This window comes from Somniosus microcephalus, chromosome 24 (genome assembly GCF_052327205.1).
Source record: "Somniosus microcephalus isolate GS21.2 chromosome 24, FLI_Smic_1.0, whole genome shotgun sequence".
Lineage (NCBI taxonomy): Eukaryota > Metazoa > Chordata > Chondrichthyes > Squaliformes > Somniosidae > Somniosus > Somniosus microcephalus.
In genome coordinates, this window is record NC_141010.1 from 66,742,723 (window position 1) to 66,765,356 (window position 22,634).

The following is a 22,634-nucleotide window of genomic DNA, read 5'->3' on the forward strand; positions in this document are numbered from 1 at the left end:
CGGCCGATAATTGTGCCCCAAACGGGGCGATACTGAATTTCTCCCCCAATAGAGCCGCAAGTGTGGGAAATGGAGAAATGGCCAACTGGTGCGCTAGGAACTGTTAGTCTGAGCTTGGAGCTGGGGCACATGTTGGCACAGTGATGAGGGAGCTTTACTCTGTGTTCTACCTGATCACGGAGGGATTGGTGCTGAAAATCGGTGTCAAGTGTTCCATTTCCCAGGATGAACGTCCCTCTGCTTGTTGTGTGCCCGCAATTTCCCTGAAGGGTGTTCTGAGTGAGTCTGTGCTGGAATATGATTGGCCCCACTCACAACATGGGACTTAAAATGGCAGAGTGTTCCTGGTTGTTACAGAAGCTGAGGCTCCCTGTCCTGCCAAACACCAGGACAATGCAGAGAGCCAAGGACGATAATGTGCAAAGGACACCAGCAGAAAATATTGTTTGTCTTGTTCCCTCAAATAACGAGCAGACAGTAACTCCTGGGCTGTGCTGTTGGTTTCCCATGGACGATCGGAGTGATGGTTCTCTCTGATTTCCCCACAGACAGTGTCTTCAGAGAATGCCTCGGGAATGGAACGTGGGCGAGGAAGATCAACTACTCCCAGTGCCAGCCCATCCTGCAGCAAACGGTTTGTACAGCTCTACACCTTTCGACACAATTAACCCGAAACTAACAACAAAATGAAGGCATCATTATCCAGCCACACTCGCAGAAAACTCACACAAATGTCACGAGGATCTGTGCTTATGTATCTGAGCAAGAGAAGGACAAAGCAAGAAAATCTTATGGGAGACAGTAACTCGAGGGGTCAGTGTCTTAAAGGAGACAATATCTCTAGGGGTCAGAGTGTTGAAGGAGACAATAACTCTAGTGGTCAGTGTGTGGTAAAGGTAACAGGAGCTCTAGGGGTCAGTGTGTGTATTAAAGGAGACAGTAATTCTAGGGCTCAGAGTGTTAAATGAGACAGTAACTCTGGGGCTCAGAGTGTTAAATGAGACAGTAATTCTAGGGCTCAGAGTGTTAAATGAGACAGTAACTCTGGGGGTCAGAGTGTTAAATGAGACAGTAACTCTGGGGGTCAGAGTGTTAAATGAGACAGTAATGTCTCACAGCGGCTGCAGAACATCTTGGAAGGGGAAGGTGAACAGCCAGTTGTCGTGGTGCATATAGGTACCAACGATATAGGTAAAAAACGGGATGAGGTCCTAAAAGCTGAATATAGGGAGTTAGGAGGTAAATTAATAAATAGGACCTCAAAGGTAGTAATCTCAGGATTGCTACCAGTGCCACATGCTAGTCAGAGTAGAAATAGAAGGATATTTCAGATGAATTGACTATTGGCTATGATAAATTGACCCTTAGTGTTAGGGGGATTAAATACGTGGGGTTACGGGGATAGGGTGGGATATGTGTTGGTGTAGGGGTTACGAGGATCGGGTGGGATATGTGTCGGTGCAGGCTCGATGGGCCGAAATGGCCTCTATCTGCACTGTGGGGTTTCTGTGATTCTGTGATTCTGTGAATACGTGGCTAGAGGAATGGTGCAAGGGGGAGGGATTCAAATTCCTGGGACATTGGAACCGGTTCTGGGGGAGGTGGGACCAGTACAAACCGGACAGTTGGCACCTGGGCAGGACCGGGACTGATGTCCTAGGGGGAGTGTTTGCTAGTGCTCTGGGGGAGGGTTTAAACTAAAAAGGCAGGGGGTTGGGATCCTGAGCAGGGAGACAGAGGAAAGGGAAACAAGGATAGAAGCAAAAGACAGGAAGGAGAAAAACAAAGGTGGCAGTCAGAGAAATCAAGGGTTTAAATCAAACATGGCCACAGTAAATAATAATTCTAAAAGGTGTAAAAGTGTTAAAAAAACAAACCTGAAGGCCTTGTGCCTTAATGCGAGGAGCATTCTTAATAAGGTGGATGAATTAGCTGTGCAAATAGAGGTAAACAGATATGATATGATTTGGATTACGGAAACATAGCTCCAGAGTGACCAAGGCTGGGAACTCAACATCCAGGGGTATTCAATATTCAGGAAAGATAGGCAAAAAGGAAAAGGAGGTGGCATAGCATTGCTGGTTAAAGAGGGGATTAACATAATTGAAAGGAAGGATATTAGCTCTGATGATGTGGAATCTGTATGGGTAGAACTGAGAAATACCAAGGGGCAGAAAATGTTAGTGGGAGACCCCCAAACAGTAATGCGCAGGTTGGGGATGGCATTAAATGGGAAATTAGAGATGCGTGCAATAAGGGCACAGCAGTTATCATGGGTGACTTTAATCTACAAATAGAATGGGCTAACGAAATTAGTAACAATACTGTGGAGAAGGAATTCCTGGAGTGTATACAGGATGGCTTCCTGGACCAATATGTCGAGGAACCAACTAGAGATCAGGCCATCTTAGACTGGGTATTAAGTAATGAGAAAGGATTAATTAGCAATCTTGTTGTGCGAGGCCCCTTGGGTCGGAGCGATCATAATATGATAGAATTCTTCATTAAGATGGAGAGTGAAGTAGTTGACTCAAAGACTAGGGTCCTGAATTTAAGTAAAGGAAACTACGATGGTATGAGGTGCGAGTTGGGTAGGATTGATTGGGGAATGTCACTCAAAGGGTTGATGGTGGATAGGCAATGGCAAACATTCAAAGATCGCATGGATGAACTACAGAATTTGTTCCTCCCTGTTTGGCATAAAAGGTGACTCAACCGTGGCCAGCAAAGGAAATTAGGGATAGCATAAAATCCAAGGAGAGGACATATAAATTGGCCAGAAAAAGCAGTAAACCTGAGGATTGGGAGCAGTTTAGGATTCAGCAAAGGACGACAAAGGGATTAATTAAGAGGGGGAAAATAGAATATGAGAGTAAGCATGCATTGAACATAAAAACTAACTAAAAGCTTTTATAGATCTGTGAAGAAAAAAAGATTGGTGAAGTCAAGCGTAGGTCCCTTGCAGTCAGAATCAGGGGAATTTATAATGGGGAACAAAGAACTGGCAGACTAATTAAATACATACTTTGGTTCTGTCTTCACAAAGGAGGACACAAATAACCTCCCAGAGATGTCGGGGAAAATGGGGTCTAATGAGAGGGAGGAACTGAAAGAAATCAGTATTTGTAGGGAAATGGTGTTAGGGAAATTGACGGGATTGAAGGCCGAGAAATCCCCAGGGCCTGATAATCTACATCCTAGGGTATTTAAGGAAGCGGCCCTAGAAATAGTAGATGCATTGCTGGTCATCTTCCAAAATTTGATAGACTATGGAACAGTTCCCATGGATTGGAGGGTAGCTAATGTTACCCCACTATTCAAAAAAAGGTGGTAGAGAGAAAACGGGGAATTACAGACTGGTAAGCCTGACATTGGTAGTGGGGAAAATGCCAGAGTCCATTATAAAAGATGTAATAGCAGAGCATTTGGAAAACAGTGACAGGATCGGACAGCACGGTGGCATAGTGGTTAGCACTGTTGTCTCACAGCGCCAGGGACCCGGGTTCGAATCTGGCCTCGGGTGACTGTGTGGAGTTTGCACATTCTCCCCGTGTTTGCGTGGGTTTCCTCCGGGTGCTCCGGTTTCCTCCCACAGTCCAAAGATGTGCAGGTTAGGTTGATTGGCTATGATAAATTGACCCTTAGTGTTAGGGGGATTAAATACGTGGGGTTACGGGGATAGGGTGGGATATGTGTTGGTGCAGGGGTTACAGGGATCGGGTGGGATATGTGTCGGTGCAGGCTCGATGGGCCAAAATGGCCTCTATCTGCACTGTGGGGTTTCTGTGATTCTGTGAAAGTCAACATGGATTTACAAAAGGTAAATCCTGCTTGACTAATCTACTGGAATTTTTTGAGGATGTAACTGGTAGAATAGATAAGGGAGAACCAGTGGATGTGGTGTATTTGGACTTTCAGAAGGCATTCGATAAGGTCCCGCATAAGAGTTAGCGTGTAAAGTTAAGACACATGGGATTGGGGGCAAGGTACTGACTTGGACAGAGAACTGGTTGACAGACAGGAAGCAAAGAGTTGGAATAAACGGGTCTTTTTCCGAGTGGCAGGCAGTGACTAGAGGGGTACCGCAGGGATCGGTCCTAGGACCCCAGCTATTCACAATATATATAAATGACCTAGACAAGGGAATTAGATGTAATGTCTCCAAGTTTGCAGATGACACAAAGCTGGGCGGGCATGTGTGCTGTGAGGAGGATGCCGAGAAACTCCAGTATGATTTAAACAGGTTGGGTGATTGGGCAGAAGCATGGCAGATGCAGTATAATGTGGATAAATGCGAGGTTATCCACTTTGGTGGCAAAAACAGGAAGGCAGTTTATTACCTGAACGGCAATAGATTGGGAGAAGGGGAAGTGCAACGAGACCTGGGTGTCCTTGTGCACCAGTCGCTGAAGGTAAACATGCAGCTGCAGCAGGCGGTTAAGAAGGCAAATGGTATGTTGGCCTTCGTAGCGAGAGGGTTCAAGTACAAGAACAAGGATGTCTTGCTGCAGTTGTACAGGTCCTTGGTGAGACCACACCTTGAGTATTATGTGCAGTTTTGGTCGCCTTATCTGAGGAAGGATGTTCTTGCCATGGAGGGAGTGCAGCGAAAATTCACCAGACTGATACCTGGGATGGCAGGAATGACGTATGAGGAGAGATTGGGTCGATTGGGCTTATACTCGCTGGAGTTTAGAAGAATGAGAGGGGATCTCATTGAAACTTATAAAATTCTAACAGGACTAGACAGACTAGATGCAGGAAGGATATTCCCGATGGCCGGGGAGTCCAGAACCAGGGGTCACAGGCTAAGGATAAGGGGTAAGCCATTTAGGACAGAGAGTGATGAACCTGTGGAATTCTCTACCACAGAAGGCAGTGGAGGCCAATTCATTAAATATACTCAAGAAGGAGTTAGATATATTTCTTAAGGCTAAAGGGATCAAGGGATATGGGGTGAAGGCAGGGACAGGGTACTGAATTTGGATGATCAGCCATGATCTCATTGAATGGCGGAGCAGGCTCGAGGGGCCGAATGTTCGACTCCCGCTCCTATCTTCTATGTTTCTTTATTTAACTCTAGGGGTCAGTGTGTTAAAGGAGACAGTAACTCTTGGGGTCAGACTGTGTGTTAAAGGAGACAGTAACACTTGGTGTCAGAGGGTTAAAGGAAATAGTAACTCTAGGGGTCAGTGCGTGTGTTAAAGGAGACAGTATCTCTAGTGGTCAGAGTGTTAAAGGAGACAGTAACACTAGGGGTCAGTGTGCTAAAGGAGACAGTAACACTGGGGGTCAGTGTGCTAAAGGAGACAGTAACACTAGGGGTCAGTGTGCTAAAGGAGACAGTAACACTAGGGGTCAGTGTGCTAAAGGAGGCAGTATCTCTAGTGGTCAGAGTGTTAAAGGAGACAGTAACACTAGGGGTCAGTGTGCTAAAGGAGACAGTAACTCTAGGGGGTCAGTGCGTGTGTTAAAGGAGGCAGTATCTCTAGTGGTCAGAGTGTTAAAGGAGACAGTAACACTAGGGGTCAGTGTGCTAAAGGAGACAGTAACACTAGGGGCCAGTGTGTGTTAAAGGAGACAGTAACTCTTGGGGTCCGAGATTTAAATCAGACAGCAACTCCAGGGGTCAGTGCGTGTGTTAAAGGAGACAATAACATTAGGGCCTTGAGTTTCATTGGGCCGTGAGGTGGGCTTTGAGGCGGGTAGGGGGTTAAAATCGCAAAATATGGTGTGCGGGACCCCCCCCCCCACCTGGTTCCCGACTCCGAACAATTTTAACTCAGGCGTATCTGATGGTCCCGAATCCATCCCGCAGCTTCCTCTGAGGAGTCTGGCTGCTCAGGCTGTTCCTCCTGGACAGTGGGGATGGCTGCTTGCGGTGGTCCTGTGGGGGAGTAAAGGAAAGAGTTAGATGTGAGGTCAAGGTTACAGGCACATTGCATATTGCAGATGATCATAAGTCCATCTGTTAGAACTTCAGAATCATTATCAGCGACTCATGCAATGTCAATGAGAGAGATGGAAAACTATTCTGTCACCAGCTTGCTGTGATGCGCCCGTCTGTCCGCCCCCACTTGCGCCTCATCCTCCAGTCCTGCGACCTCCAGGATCGCCTCCTCCCAGGGGGTGAGGTGGGCTAGTGAGGGTGGCTCTCCTCCTGTCCTCACTCTTTCTCGCTTATTGTGAGCTCTCTTTTCCTGCAATGAGGGAGACAAGTGAGTGAGAACGAAGATGTGAATGTAGAGATTCCATAGCATAGATACTTAGAAGGAGACAAAGATGGAGTGAGGTGGCAAGACCAAGGGCCCTCCCTGTGTGTTGTCAGTTGTTTTCATAGCATCACAGGGATAGGGAGTGTGAGGGCTGCATAGCCGAATAGTGATGTGAATGTGTCCATAGAGAGAGAGGGAATGGGTAAGGGTGCATGGATGTCAGTGTCAAGTGGGATGTGGAGGAAGAGATTGCTAAAGCTGAGTGCTGGTGAGGAGAGGCAATGGGGTTCAGATTGAGGGTGATGGGAAATCCATACTCACTTTTCCAGTGCGCAGAAGATCATGAAATCTCTTCCTGCACTGAAGCCAGGTTCTGCGGGTTACTGATAATGAGTTGGCCTCCTCTGCCACCTGGATCCACTAGCCTTGGTCTGCTGGGGAGGCTTCTTCCTCCCTGAAGAAGGGAAGTGCACCTCTTTATGAGCTCCTGCTCCCTCAACTAAACCTTGCAGGGCCACATCATCAAACCTGGGAGGAGACCCAGGTCTCTCGATGGTCATTCTGCCTCCGGGTCCCTCTAGCATGAAAGGGCAAAAGGTTGGCAGTCTGCAGAAGAAGCATGGCTTGTTGCAGACCTTAAATGCAGCAGAAATAATGACGTCATCGGAGGGGACTTTCAGTCATGAAAAATCCATTTGCAAAGGCTTCCTACACATTGGAAATCAATTGGCCAATTGAGTTAAAATGGCATCAATCTCCCACATCCATTTAGATTCGTGTGGGAAACACGAAATTCGGATAACACGATACCACCCCATGGGGTCAGTGTGTGTGTTAAAGGAGACAGTATCTCTAGGGTTCAGAGTGTTAAAGGAGACAGTATCTCTAGGGTTCAGAGTGTTAATGGAGACAGTATCTCTAGGGTTCAGAGTGTTAAAGGAGACAGTAACTCTAGGGTTCAGAGTGTTAAAGGAGACAGTAACTCTAGGGTTCAGAGTGTTAAAGGAGACAGTATCTCTAGGGTTCAGAGTGTTAAAGGAGACAGTATCTCTAGGGTTCAGAGTGTTAAAGGAGACAGTAACTCTAGGGTTCAGAGTGTTAAAGGAGACAGTAACTCTAGGGTTCAGAGTGTTAAAGGAGACAGTATCTCTAGGGTTCAGAGTGTTAAAGGAGACAGTATCTCTAGGGTTCAGAGTGTTAAAGGAGACAGTATCTCTAGGGTTCAGAGTGTTAAAGGAGACAGTATCTCTAGGGTTCAGAGTGTTAAAGGAGACAGTATCTCTAGGGTTCAGAGTGTTAAAGGAGACAGTATCTCTAGGGTTCAGAGTGTTAAAGGAGACAGTAACTCTAGGGTTCAGAGTGTTAAAGGAGACAGTAACTCTAGTGGCCAGTCTGTGTGTTAAAGGAGACAGTATCTCTAGGGTTCAGAGTGTTAAAGGAGACAGTATCTCTAGGGTTCAGAGTGTTAAAGGAGACAGTATCTCTAGGGTTCAGAGTGTTAAAGGAGACAGTAACTCTAGGGTTCAGAGTGTTAAAGGAGACAGTAACTCTAGGGTTCAGAGTGTTAAAGGAGACAGTATCTCTAGGGTTCAGAGTGTTAAAGGAGACAGTATCTCTAGGGTTCAGAGTGTTAAAGGAGACAGTATCTCTAGGGTTCAGAGTGTTAAAGGAGACAGTAACTCTAGGGTTCAGAGTGTTAAAGGAGACAGTATCTCTAGGGTTCAGAGTGTTAAAGGAGACAGTATCTCTAGGGTTCAGAGTGTTAAAGGAGACAGTATCTCTAGGGTTCAGAGTGTTAAAGGAGACAGTATCTCTAGGGTTCAGAGTGTTAAAGGAGACAGTAACTCTAGTGGCCAGTCTGTGTGTTAAAGGAGACAGTATCTCTAGGGGTCAGAGTGTTAAAGGAGACAGTAACTCTAGGGTTCAGAGTGTTAAAGGAGACAGTAACTCTAGGGGTCAGAGTGTTAAAGGAGACAGTGGGATCGATTTTAACTCAGGTGTGGGGAATTGTCGGGTTCCCCGAATTTGGTGTTTCCCACACGAATCTAAATGGGTGTGTGAGATTGATGCAATTTTAACTCAATTGGCCAATTGATTTCCAACGTGTGGGAACCCCTTGGCAAATTAGTATTTCCAGTCAGAAAGTCGCATAATATGATGTCATCATTGCTGCTGCATTTAGGGTCTGCAACAAGCCTTGCTTCTTCTGCAGGCTGCCAACCTTTTGGCATTTGCTGATACACTGAGCTGGAAGCAGAATGGCAAGAGAAAGACCGAGGTCTGCACCCCGATTTGACGACGCTGCCCTGTAGGCTTTAGTGGAGGGAGCAAGAGCTCACAAGGAGGTGCTCTTCCCTTCATCAGGGAGGAAGATGCCTCCCCAGCCGACAAAGGCTGCGTGGCTGCAAGTGGCAGAGGAGGTCAACTCCTTATCGGCTACCCGCAGAACCTGGATACAGTGCAGGAAGAGATTTCATGACCTTCAGCACATTGGAAAAGTGAGTATGAAGTTCCCATCGCTCTCAATCTGATCTCCATTGCCTCTCCTCACCAGCACTCAGCTTTAGCAATCTCTTCCTCCACATCCCACTTGACACTGACATCCATGCACCCTTACCCATTCCCTCTCTCTCTATGCTCACATTCACCTAACTATTCAATTATACAGCCCTCACACTCCCTATCACTCTGATGCTATGAAAACAACTGACAACACACAGGGAGGGCCCTTGGTCTTGCCACCTCACCCCATCTTTGTCTCCTTCTAAGCATCTATGCTATGGATTCTCTACACTCACTCCTTCATTCTCACTCAAACTCCACTTGTCTCCCTCATTGCAGGAAAAGAGAGCTCACAATAAAAGAGAACGAGCGAGGACAGGAGGAGGGCCACCATCAGTAGCCCACCTCACCCCCTGGGAGGAGGCAGTCCTGGAAATCGTAGACCTGGAGGATGAGGCACAAGTGGGAGATGGACAGACGGGCGCATCACAGCAAGCTGGTGACAGAATAGTTTTCCATCTCTCTCATTGACATTGCATGAGTCGCTGATAATGATTCTGAAGCTCTAATAGATGGACTAATGATCATCTGCAATATGCAATGTGCATGTAACCTTGACCTCACATCTCTGACTCTTTCCTTTACTCCCCCACTTTTACCGCTGCACAATAGAAAGCATCCTGACGAACTGTATCACAGTATGGTATGGCAGCTGTAGCTACTATGACAGGAAAGCCCTGCAGCGGGTAGTCAAAACTGCCCAACGCATTACCGGCACCCGGCTACCGACCATAGAGCACATATACCAGAAACGCTGTTTACGGAGGTCACGGTCCATCATCAAAGACCCTACCCACCCCAGCCACAGTCTGTTCGCCCTCCTGCCATCTGGGAGACGCTACAGATGCATTCGCACCCGTACGACCAGATTTAGGAACAGCTTCTTTCCCAGGGCTGTCATCCTACTGAACTCCACAAATAAACTCTAAAGCCTGCACATCTGCCAATGCACTTTATTATGGTTATGTTTATGTTAATGTATTACAAGCCAAATGTATGTTGAATGTTTAAATGTCTTAATCTAAGTGTACACTCTCGGGAGCCGCAAGCCTACATTTCGTTGTACTGCACTTGTGCACTAGCAATGACAATAAAGTTGATTATGATGATTAGGACCATCAAAAGTCCCCGTCCCCATTGTCCAGGAGGAAGAGCCTGAGCTTCCAGACTCCTCAGAGGAATCTGCAACCTCTGAGGGCACAGCGTCAGCAGAATTCAGCGCACCCAGCACCAGCGCAGACACTCACACCTCGGGGGGACCTTCGGCACATAGAGTAGTGTTGTCACCTGGTGTATCACAGCTCACAAGTGAGCATCAGCAGATTGTGGAGACAGGGACAGCAGTGGAGAGTCCTAGTTGGAGGGCGCAGGACTCTGCCAGCTCGGCTCAGCTGCATGTCGACCCTCTGCCTCTGGGTCCATCCATAAGATCAGTGGGCTGGAACTCCAGGAACAGATGCAGGAGTCTCTGGCAGGTTTTGCCTCCAGGGTCGATGTCAGTGTGGAGCGAATGGAGGAGTCCATAGCGAACATGAGCAGAGCCTTTGTGGAGTCATTGGCGCATGAACGCATCACCATGGAAAGGATGGCAACCTCCATGGAGGAGATAAGCCGCCAGGGTATGGAAAACATGGTGAGTGTTCATAATAGAATGACATCTCTTGAGGAGCGATGGGCACCTATTGAACAGAGAAACCAGAACTTCATGGAAGTCCTTCTGAGTAGGACTGCCAGTGCAGATATGGGTCCCCATGGCCCCCTGATGTGCAGCAAGGTGCTCTCAAGCCACTTCCAAGCGCTGGCCCCTTCTGGCCTGTGTAGCTTCAGGTGGGTGAGCAGCAGCCTGGCGCTCCTGTTGCTGCTGCTGTTGTTCCTGGTTCTGCTGGTGCTGCGGCTGGTGTTCGAGCTCATCTAATGCCCAGAAGGGAAGGAAATAAATGGCTCCCATGCTTCTGGTATATGCCTCCATTGAGGAAGCACTGAGTGAAGGTGGCGAGCGGGGTTTCCCAGGAGGTCACACTGGAGATGTGTGTGAGGCTCCAACCTTCCACAGGTGTGGTTAAGCCTGGTAAAAGTTGCCCCAGGCCTGAAACAACAAAGTCCTGCCACCTGCAAATGATGACTGATCAAAACTCCTCTTTAATGGTTGACCTGCAGCTGACAGTCAGCAAGCCAATAGTGCTCCCGCCAGGTTTCACAGGCGTGATCCCCACCAGGCATGTTTTATGTGGGAAAAGGGTTAAAAATGCAAGGGCCTGTTGAAATGGGATTATAAAGGCCAATTATTGCTGATTAAGGGCCTTAAAGACCAGTCCCGCCTGTTGGAGGCGGGACTGATTCGGGACCATCAGATACGCCTGGGTTAAAACCCCCAGTTTTAGTGATTTTAACCCCCCACACGTCTCAAAGCCCGCCTCACAGCTGAGTTAAAATCGACTCCAGTAAATCTAGGGGCCAGTCTGTGTGTTAAAGGAGACAGTAACCCTTGGGGTCCGAGAGTTAAATCAGACAGCAACTCCAGGGGTCAGTGCGTGTGTTAAAGGAGACAGTAACACTAGGGGTCAGCGTGTGTGATAAAGGAGACAGTATCTCTAGGGGTCAGTGTGTGTGATAAAGGAGACAGTATCTCTAGGGGTCAGTGCGTGTGTTAAAGGAGACAGTATCTCTAGGGGTCAGTGTGTGTGATAAAGGAGACAGTATCTCTAGGGGTCAGTGCGTGTGTTAAAGGAGACAGTATCTCTAGGGGTCAGTGTGTGTGATAAAGGAGACAGTATCTCTAGGGGTCAGTGCATGTGTTAAAGGAGACAGTAACACTAGGGGTCAGTGTGTGTGATAAAGGAGACAGTGTGGCGGAGACCACATAGGGACAATAACACTATGTATAGCAATGTTGTGATATGTACATTCTGGGTTGGGTTATCGGTGCAGGGTCCCTTTAAGAGCGTCGGTAGCGTGATGACGTCATGATGTCAGTTGCGTGATGATGTCATAGCCCCTGCACGGGGCTGAGCCCTTCAGACCTCGTGGAGAGTGATTAAAGTAAGACACGTTTTGCCTTTGCTGAAACAAAAGTCTCAGAGCCTGTTGATTTCTAGCGACCCCAACATTGGTGACCCCGCTGCTCTTTTGGACGATTCCAAAGACCTCATCTGAAATGGCGACGAACGCCGTTTCCATCAAATTACCCGAGTTTTGGGAACAACAGGCTGCTGCTTGTTTCGCCCAGGCCGAGGCTCAATTTGCAATCCGGGACATCACTGCGGATGACACGAGGTACTACTACGTCGTCTCTGCTCTCGGCAGCTCCACCGCGGCCAGAGTCGTGAACCTGCTCGAAAACCCCCCTGAGCTCAACAAATATAAAACGCTGAAAGCGCACCTCTTACAAACTTTCGGACTCACCGAAGCCGAACGCGCATGCCGGCTTCTCTCTCTACCCGGACTTGGCGACTCCAAGCCCTCGGAGCTGATGGACCACATGCTGGCCCTCCTGGGCACACACACGCCGTGCTTCCTCTTCAAGGAACTGTTCCTTCAACAGCTGCCAGGTCAGGTACGGTCGGCTTTAGCCAACTCTTCCAGTTCCGATTTCCGTGACCTGGCCAAGGTGGCCGACAAATTTTTCTCCGCCGGGCAACAGTGCTGCACGGCCATGCGGAGCCCAGCCCCCACCGATACAGCCCAACGGCGGCAACCCTCAAGCCTCTGCTTCTACCATGCGCCGCTCGTCGGCTGCTATGGCTGTTGGCCGTTCAGGCAGTTTGTTGTTTATTACAGACACCGACTCCGGACATTGTTTTCTTTGCGTCCTGCCCGCGTCAACCATAGACATTCAAGGGGGGAACCACGGCCCCGTCCGCGAAGCCGCCAACGGCAGTTCCATCCGCACCTTCGGGAAATGGAATGTGGTTCTTTGTTTTGGCGGGCAGCGGTTCTCCTGGGACTTTGTCACAGCAAAAGTGTCCACCCCCCTTCTCGGCACTGACTTCCTCTGCGCCAATAGCCTTTTGGTGGACATCAAGAACCGATGTCTCATCAACGCTGAAACCTTCAGCTCGCTCCCATGTTCCCTCAGCGGGTCCAGCACGACGCAGTTGTCCAGCGCACACTTGGCCTCCGACAAGTTTTCCCGCCTCCTCGCCCAGTTCCCGGACCTCACAAAGCCCACGTTCTCATCCGCCGCCACCAAACACGGGGTAGAACACCACATCTCGACCACTGGTCTGCCCGTCTATGCCCACGCTCGGTGCCTCGACCCGGGGAAGCTCGCCATCGCCAAAGCTGAGTTCAACACCATGGAGCGCCTCGGCATCATCCGCCGGTCGAACAGTCCGTGGGCTTCGCCTCTCCACATCGCCCCGAAACCAGGTGGCGGGTGGCGCCTGTGCGGAGATTACCGGCGCCTCAACGACGCGACGATCCCCGACCGCTATCCAATTCCACACATCCAGGACTTTCCACCCGCCTGGCCGGGAACGTGGTATTCTCGAAAGTGGACCTCGTCCAGGGTTACCACCAGGTCCCTGTCCGGCCGCAGGATGTCTCAAAAACCGCGGTCTATCCGCATGCCATTCGGCCTCAAAAACGCCACACAGGCTTTTCAAATCCAAATGACACCGTGTTACGGGACCTGACATTCCTGTTCGTATACCTGGACGACACCCTCATCGCCAGTGCCTCTAGGACGGAGCATGTGTCCCACCTCCGGACTCTCTTTGAACGACTCAGCCAACACGGCCTAATCGTCAACCCGGCCAAGTGCCAGTTCGGGCTGTCCTCAATCGACTTTCTCGGGCACCGCATCACGAACGACGGGGTGGTGCCACTGCCATCGAAAGTGGAGGCCGTGATGGACTTCCCGCGACCCCTCACCGTGAAGGCCCTGCAGGAGTTTTTGGGCATGGTGAACTTTTGCCATCGTTTCGTCCCCCGAGCAGCCCAGCTTATGCGACCCCTTTACGAGGCCCTCAAAGGCAAGGCCGACAAACTTGCCGTCGACTGGTCCGAGGAGATGGCCAATTCTTTCACGGATACGAAAAGGGCCCTGGCTAACGTGATCATGCTGGCGCATCCGTTGCCCGATGCGCCGATCGCTCTCACCACCAACGCCTCGGACTATGCGGTCGGCGCCGTCCACGAACAGTGGGTCAACGGCGCCTGGCAGCCGCTCGCCTTCTTCAGCCGGCAGCTCCGCCCCAACAAGCGGAAGTACAGCACCTTTGATCATGAGCTTCTCGGCCTCTACATCGCCGTCTGACACGTCCGTTTCCTATTGGAGGCCTGCCCGTTCACGGCGTTCGTGGACCACAAGCCGTTGACCTTCGCCATGGCCAAAGCCTCCGAGCTGTGGTCAGCCCGTCAGCAACGCCAGTTGACCTTCATCTCGGAGTTTACAATGGACATCCAGCATATGGCTGGGAAAGACAACCCCGTTGCCGACTGTCTCTCCCAAGCCGTCGCCAGCGCCATGCACCTCGGCATCGACTACACCCGCATGGCGGCCGACCAGGCCTCCGACCCGGATGTCCAGGCCTACAGGACGGCGGTCACGGGCCTTCAACTAGTGGACGTCGTGTTCGACGCTGCCGGCACCACACTCCTCTGCGACGTCTCCGTTGGGCAGCCACGTCCCGTCGTGCCCGAAGGGTGGAGACGGCAAGTTTTCGACGCCGTCCATAATCTTTCCCACCCGGGCAGGAAGCCGTCACAGAAGCTGTTGGCGGCTAAGTTCGTCTGTCACGGGCTCTGGAAAGATGTTCGCAACTGGGCCAGCACCTGCGTGGTATGCCAACGCTCAAAAGTACATCGTCATACTAAGGCCCCGTTGGCGCTTTTCGCGGTGTCCGAGAGGCGGTTCGACCATGTTAACGTGGACCTGGTGGGGCCCCTGTCGCCCTCCCGTGGGTTCACCCACCTCCTCACAATGGTCGACAGACACACCCGATGGCCGGAAGCCGTCCCGCTGTCTTCAACGACAGCTGCCGATATGGCTCGGGCGTTCATCAGCACTTGGGTCGCCCGGTTCGGCGCCCCATCTGACATTTCCTCCGACTGGGGCCCCAGTTTGCGTCAGAACTCTGGAACGCTGTCGCCCGAGGCCTCGGGTTGAGACTCCACTGCACCACAGCATACCACCCTCAGGCTAACGGGCTGTGCAAACGGTTTCATCGCTCCATGAAGGCTGCGCTCCGGGCCAGCCTTCGGGACGACAGCTGGATCGACAGACTCCCGTGGGTCATGCTGAGAGCTCAGGACCGCTCCCAAGGAGGACCTCCAGTCCTCGTCCACCGAGCTCGTCTATGGACAGCCGCTGCGGGTTCCTGCGGATTTCACCCCCAACGGTGGCATAGTGGTTAGCACTGTTGCCTCACAGCGCCAGGGACCCGAGTTCGAATCCGGCCTCGGGTGACTGTCTGTGTGGAGTTTGCACATTCTCCCCGTGTTTGCGTGGGTTTCCTCCGGGTGCTCCGGTTTCCTCCCACAGTCCAAAGATGTGCAGGTTAGGTTGATTGGCTATGATAAATTGACCCTTAGTGTTAGGGGGATTAAATACGTGGGGTTACGGGGATAGGGTGGGATAAGTGTTGGTGTAGGGGTTACGGGGATCGGGTGGGATATGTGTCGGTGCAGGCTCGATGGGCCGAAATGGCCTCTATCTGCACTGTGGGGTTTCTGTGATTTTCTGTGAACGCAATGGAACCTTGGTCCGCAGCCCGTCAGCGGTCCGACCTTCTGGACAACGCCAAGATTTTCGCGGCGGTGCCCACGTCGCAGCACGGCCTCCCACAGTCCCACGTTCCGCTCGACCTTAGTGAGGCGGAGTACGTTTTCGTCCGCCACGACGCCCACCGGGGACCTCTTCAGCCACCCTACGATGGACCATTCCGCGCCCTGGAAACCGGGGACAAGACCTTTGTAGTGGATGTCGGCGGTAAGCCGGACTGCATTTCCGTGGACCGTCTTAAGCTGGCCCACCTGGATCTGGACCGACCCGTTGAGTTGGCACAGCCCCCGAGTCGGGGCCGACCTCCGGTTTCTGCACCCTCAGTCCACCACCGAGCGCCCGAGGTCCCTCCGACGAACCGCCCGGTCCCCGTCCCAGAATTGAGGAGCCATTCTGGCTGTGTGATCCGGCCCCCCCAACGACTGACATTGCCAGTGCTAGTGAATTCTGGGGGGACGTATGTGGCGGAGACCACATAGGGACAATAACACAATGTACAGCCAATGCTGTTATATGTACCGAAACACAATTCACTATGTATAGCAATGTTGTGATATGTACGTTCTGGGTTGGGTTATTGGTGCAGGGTCCCTCTAAGAGCATCGGTAGCGTGATGACGTCATGACGTCGGTTGCATGATGACGTCATAGCCCCTGCACGGGGCTGAGCTATTCAGACCTCGTGGAAAGTGATTAAAATAAGACACGCTTTGCCTTTGCTGAAACAAAAGTCTCAGAGCCTGTTGATTTCTATCAACCCCAACAACAGTATCTCTAGGGGTGAGTGTGTGTGTTAAAGGAGACAATAACTCTAGGGTCAGTGTGTGTGTTAAAGGAGACAGTAACTCTAGGTGTCAGAGTGTTAAAGGAGACAGTGGGATCGATTTTAACGCAGCCGACAGGCGGGCTTTTAGGCGTGCGGGGGGTTAAAATCGCAAAACCTGGGGGTCGGGACACCCCCGCCTGGTTCCCGCCTCCACACCATTTTAACCTAGGTGTGTCTGATTGACCCGAATCAGTCCCACCTGCAACAGGCGGGACTGGTCTTTAGGGCCCTTAAACAGCACTGATTGGCCTTTATAATCCCATTTTAACAGGCCCTTGCCTGTTTAACCCTTTTCCCACATAAAACACACCTGGTGGGGATCATGCCTGTGAAACCTGACGTGAACACTATTGGCTTGCTGACTATCAGCTGCAGGTCCAACATTAAAGAGGAGATTTGATCAGTCATCATTTGCAGGTGGCAGGACTTTGTTGTCTCAGGTCTGGGGCAACTTTTACCAGGCTTAACCACAGCTGTGGAAGGTTGGAGCCTCACACACTTCTTCAGTGTGACCTCCTGCGAGACCCCTATCGCCACCCTCACTCAGCGCTTCCTCAACTGAGGCATCTACCAGAAGCATGGGAGGCCTTTTTTTCCTTCCCCTCTTGGCATTAGAGGACCTCCAACCCCATTCGCGAAATGACACATGCCACAACTGCAGAAGTTGCCATCAGAATTTTTATGAAAAACAAACAACTGATGACATTTTTACAAAATACACAGCATTTCACCCAAGTGACTACCCTTGTGACTATTTTGTGCTTTATTTTCCTCTTATGCGTGCTCCTACGTAGTGGTTCCCCTGTGGCTTCAGCAGATGTGGAGGCCCCTTGCTCACTTTCCTGCTGCACCTGTCTCGACACCTTTGGCGGGCATCCTCTGGGATGGCGAGACTGTGAGGGCTCGCCAGCAGTCTGCTGCTCCTGCGGCTGTGCAGGGGTTGAGACGTCTATCTCACTTGGGTGTGGACTCCAGCGGGGCTCTGACCGAGGGCTCTGCAGTGGCATGGAAGTGTGAGCGCTTGGAGAGGAGCCCTCACTTCCTTGAGGTCTGCCACCAACCTCCCTCTCATGGGTCAGGTCCCCCTTAGTGCCTGCAAGTGGCTTGAGAGCAGCTTGCTGCACATCAGGGGGGCCATGGGGACCCGTATCTACAATGGCAGTCCTACTCAAAAGGACTTCCATGAAGATCTGGTTTCTCTGTTCAATAGATGCCCATCACTCTTCAAGAGATGTCATTCTATTCTGCACACTCACCATGTTTTCCATACCCTGGCGACTAACCTCCTCCATGACCGTAGCCCTCCTCTCCTCTACCGTTGCCCTCCCCTCCTCTACCGTAGCCATCCTCTCCTCTCTGGTAGCCAGCCTTACCACGGAGGCAGCAATCATTTCCAACTAGGTAGCCATCCTTTCCATGTTCATGCGTTCATGCGCCAATGACTCCACAAAGGCTCTGCTCATGTTCGCTATGGACTCCTCCATTCGCTCCACACTCGCAGTGACCCTAGAGACAAAACCTGCCAGAGACTCCTGCATCTGTGCATGGAGTTCCATCACCTCTGATCTTATGGATGGACCCAGAGGCAGAGGGTCGACATGCAGCTGAGCCGAGCTGGCAGACTCCTGCGCCCTCCGACGAGGACTCTCCACTGCTGTCCCAGTCTCCACAATCTGCTGATGCTCACTTGTGAGCTGTGATACACCAGGAGACAACACTACTCTATGTCCCGAAGGTCCCACCGAGGTGTGAGTGTCTGTGCTGGTGCTGGGTGCGCTTATTTCTGCTGACGCTGTACCCTCAGAGGTTGCAGATTCCTCTGAGGAGTTTGGAAGCTCAGGCTCTTCCTCCTGCACAGTGGGGACGGGGGCTCTCGATGGTCCTGTGGGGGAGTCAAGGAAAAAGTTAGAGATGTGATGCCAAGGTTACATGCACATTGCATTTTACAGATGATCGTAAGTCCATATGATGTAGCTTCAGAATCATTATCAGCGACTCATGCAATGCCAATGAGAGAGATGGAAAACTATTCTGTCACCAGCTTGTGGGGATGCTCCTGCCTGTCCTTCCCCATCTTCCGCATCTCTGTCAGCCCTGGCAATCTCCAGGACGCCTTCCTCCCAGAGGGTGAGCTGGGCTAATGAGGGCGGCCCTCCTCCTGTCCTGGCTCGCTCTCCCCTGTTGTGAGCTCTCTTTTCCTGCAATGAGGGAGACAAGTGGAGGTTGAGTGAGAATGAAGGAGTGAGTGCAGAGATTGCATAGCATAGACACTTAGAAGGAGACAAAGATGGAGTGAGGTTGCAAGACCAAGGGCCCTCCCTGTGTGTTGTCAGTTGTGTTCAAAGCATCAGAGTGAGAGGGAGTGTGAGGGCTGCATGGTGGCATAGTTATGTGAATGTGAGCATAGAGAGAGAGGGAATGGGTAAGGGTGCATGGATGTGAGTGTCAAGTGGGATGTGCAGGAAGAGATTGCTAAAGCTGAGTGCTGGTGAGGAAAGGCAATGGGAATCAGATTGAGGGTGATGGAAACATCATACAGCACGGTGGCATAGTGGTTAGCACTGTTGCCTCACAGCGCCAGGGACCCGGGTTCAAATCCGGCCTCGGGTGACTGTCTGTGTGGAGTTTGCACATTCTCCCCGTGTTTGCGTGGGTTTCCTCCGGGTGCTCCGGTTTCCTCCCACAGTCCAAAGATGTGCAGGTTAGGTTGATTGGCCATGATAAAAATTGACCCTTAGTGTTAGGGGGGATTAAATACGTGGGGTTATGGGGTTACGGGGATAGGGCTTGGGTGGGATGGCTGTCGGTGTAGGGACCGCGTTCTAGGGTTTGGATGATCAGCCATGATCTCGTTGAATGGCGGAGCAGGCTCGAAGGGCCGAATGGCCTACTCCTGCTCCTATCTTCTATGTTTCTATGTTTCTATGTTACTTACTTTTCCAGTGCAAAGATAGTCATGGAATCTTCTCCTGCACTGCAACCACATTCTTCGTGTGAGCCCCAAGCAGTTGACTTGACCTGCCACCTGTAGCCACACAGCCTTGGTCTGATTGGGAGGCCTCTTCCTCCCTGAAGAAGGGAACAGGACCTCCCTGTGGGCCCTAGCACCATCCAGTAATGCCTGCAGTGAAGCCTCATCAAATTTGGGGGCAGATCTGGCCCTCCCGCTGGCCGTTGCTCCTGCAGGCCCCTGTGCCATCTTAATGGTGAAGTTTGGGAGCCTGCAGAGGAAGCAGGGCTTGCTGTGGACCTTAAAAGCAGCAGCAATGATGACGTCATATTCTGCGACTTTCTGACTGGAAATAATCAATTGTCAAGGCTTCCCACACGCTGGAAATCAATTGGCCAATTGAGTTAAAATTGCATCAATCTCATAGACCCATTTAGAATCGTGTGGGAATCACTAAATTCGGGGAACCCGCCAATTCCCCGCACCTGAGATAAAATCGACCCCAGTAACTCTAGGAATCAGATTGTTAAAGGAGACAGTAACTCTAGGGGTCAGTGTGTGTGTTAAAGGAGACAGTAATTCTAGGGGTCGGAGAGTTAAAGGAGTCAGTGTAGGAGTCGCTGGAAATCAACAGACTGCGAGACTTGTGTAGCAGCAAAGAAAAACGCGTGTTAGCTTTATTAACTCTCCGCATGGACTGAGGGACTCGGCCTCGTCGCAGGGCTATGATGTCATCACACAATCGACGACTCTTAAAGGGACCCTGCCCCGATAACCCAACCAAGTTCTGTACATAACGTGGAGTGATAACAACATTGACTAAACATTGTGAATTGTGTTACTGTCCCTATGTGGTCTCCGCCACATACGTCCCCCCAGAATTCACTAGAACTGGCAATGTCAGTCATTGAGGGGCCCGGATCACACGGCCGAAACGGCTCCTTAATTCCGGGGTGGGGACTGGGGGGGGTCGCAGGTGGGTCCCCGGGCGCTCGGTGGTGGACTGAGGGTGCAGAAGCCGGAGGTCGGCCCCGTCGCGGGGGCTGAGCCAACCCAACAGGTCGGTCCAGATCCAGGTGGGCTGGCTTAAGACAGTCCATGGAAATGTAGTCCGGCGTACCGCCGACACCCACCATGGAGGCCTTGTCCCCGGCTTCCAGGACGCGGAATGGTCCGTCATAGGGTGGGTGAAGAGCTCCCCGGTGAGTGTCGTGACGGATGAAAACGTACTCCGTCGAACGAAGGTTGGGCGGAACGTGGGACTGAGGGAGACTGTACTGCGACGTGGGCACCGGCGCGAAAACCTTGGCGTTGTCCAGGAGGGCGGCCCGCTGATGGGCTGCGGACCAAGGGTCCGTGGCGTTGGGGACGAACTCCCCGGGAACCCGCAGCGGCTGCTCATAGACAAGCTCGGCGGACGAGCACTGGAGGTCCACCTTGGGGGCGGTCCTGAGCCCCAGCATGAACCACGGGAGTCTATCGATCCAACTGTCGTCCCGGAGGCTGGCCCGGAGCGCGGCCTTCATGGAGCGATGAAACCGTTCGCACAGCCCGTTAGCCTGAGTGTGGTATGCTGTGGTATGGTGGAGTCTCAACCCGAGGCCTCGGGCGACAGCGTTCCAGAGCTCCGACATGAACTGGGGCCCCCGGTCGGAGGAGACGTCAGATGGGGCGCCGAACCGGGCGACCCAAGTGTTGATGAACGCCCGAGCCACATCGGCAGACGTTGTTGATGACAGCGGGACGGCTTCCGGCCATCGGGTGGTTCTGTCGACCATCGTGAGGAGGTGGGTGAACCCGCGGGAGGGCAGCAGGGGCCCCACCAGGTCCACGTTAACATGGTCGAACCGCCTCTCGGGCACCGCGAAAGGCGCCAACGGGGCCTTAGTATGGCGATGCACTTTCGAGCGCTGGCATACCACGCAGGTATTGGCCCAGTCGCGAACGTTCTTCTTGAGCCCGTGCCAGACGAACTTAGCCGCCACCAGCTTCTGTGGCGGCTTCCTGCCCGGGTGGGAAAGGCAATGGACGGCGTCGAAAACCTGCCGTCTCCACCCGTCGGGCACAACGGGGCGTGGCTGCCCAGCGGAGACGTCGCACAGGAGCGTGGTGCCGGCATCGTCAAACGCGACGTCCGCTAACTGAAGGCCCGTGACCGCCGTCCTGTAGGCCTGGACGTCCGGGTCGGAGTCCTGGTCAGCCGCCATGTGGGTGTAGTCGATGCCAAGATGTACGGCGCTGGCGACGGCCCGGGAGAGACAGTCGGCGATGGGGTTGTCTTTCCCAGCCACATGCTGGATGTCTGTCGTGAACTCGGAGACAAAGGAAAGCTGGCGCTGCTGACGGGCCGACCACGGCTCGGAAACTTTGGCCATGGCGAAGGTCAACGGCTTGTGGTCCATGAACGCCGTGAACGGGCGGGCCTCCAGCAGGAAACGGAAGTGTCGGACGGCGAGGTAGAGGCCGAGAAGCTCGCGATCGAAGGTGCTGTACTTCCGCTCGTTGGGGCAGAGCTGCCGGCTGAAGAAGGAGAGCGGCTGCCAGGTGCCGTTGACCCAGTGTTCGTGGACGGCGCCGACAGCATAGTCTGAAGCATCAGTGGTGAGAGCGATCGGCGCATCAGGCAACGGGTGCGCCAGCATGGTCACGTTAGCCAGGGCCCTTTTCGTGTCCGTGAAAGAATTGGCCATCTCATCGGACCAGTCGATGGCAAGCTTGGCGGGCTTGCCTTTGAGGGCCTCGTAAAGGGGCTGCATAAGCTGGGCTGCCCGGGGAACGAAGCAATGATAAAAGTTCACCATGGCCAAAAACTCCTGCAGTGCCTTCACAGTGAGGGGTCGTGTAAAATCCTTCACGGCCTCCACTTTCGACGGCAGTGGCATTGCCCCGTCCTTCGTGATGCGGTGCCCGAGAAAGTCGATCGAGGACAGCCCGAACTGGCACTTGGCCGGATTGACGATTAGGCCATGCTGGCTGAGGCATTCGAAGAGAGTCCGGAGGTGGGACACATGCTCCGTCCTGGAGGCGCTGGCGATGAGAATGTCGTTCAGGTAGACGAACAGGAATGGCAGGTCCCGTAACACGGTCTCCATTAGGCGTTGAAAAGCCTGAGTGGCGTTTTTGAGACCGAATGGCATGCGGAGGAATTCGAACAGCCCGAACGGGGTGATCACCGCTGTTTTCGGGACGTCCTGCGGCCGGACGGGGACCTGGTGATAACCCCGAACGAGGTCCACTTTAGCGAAAACAACTTTCCCGGCCAGGCGGGCGGAAAGTCCTGGATGTGTGGAATCGGGTAGCGGTCGGGGGTCGTAGCATCTTTGAAGCGCCGGTAATCGCCGCACGGGCGCCAACCGCC

At 52.2% G+C, this 22,634-nt stretch overlaps 1 protein-coding gene across 1 annotated transcript in view; it reads left to right on the plus strand.

Moving 5' to 3' along the window:
- The window catches only part of LOC147101517 (corticotropin-releasing hormone receptor 1-like), a 663,409-nt gene that overhangs the window by 152,920 nt on the left and 487,855 nt on the right, over positions 1-22,634 (plus strand). Inside the window, exon 3 of the mRNA XM_085966027.1 lies at positions 549-634. Coding sequence (XP_085822153.1) covers positions 549-634 — 86 coding nt within the window. The remainder of the gene's footprint in view (positions 1-548; positions 635-22,634) is intronic.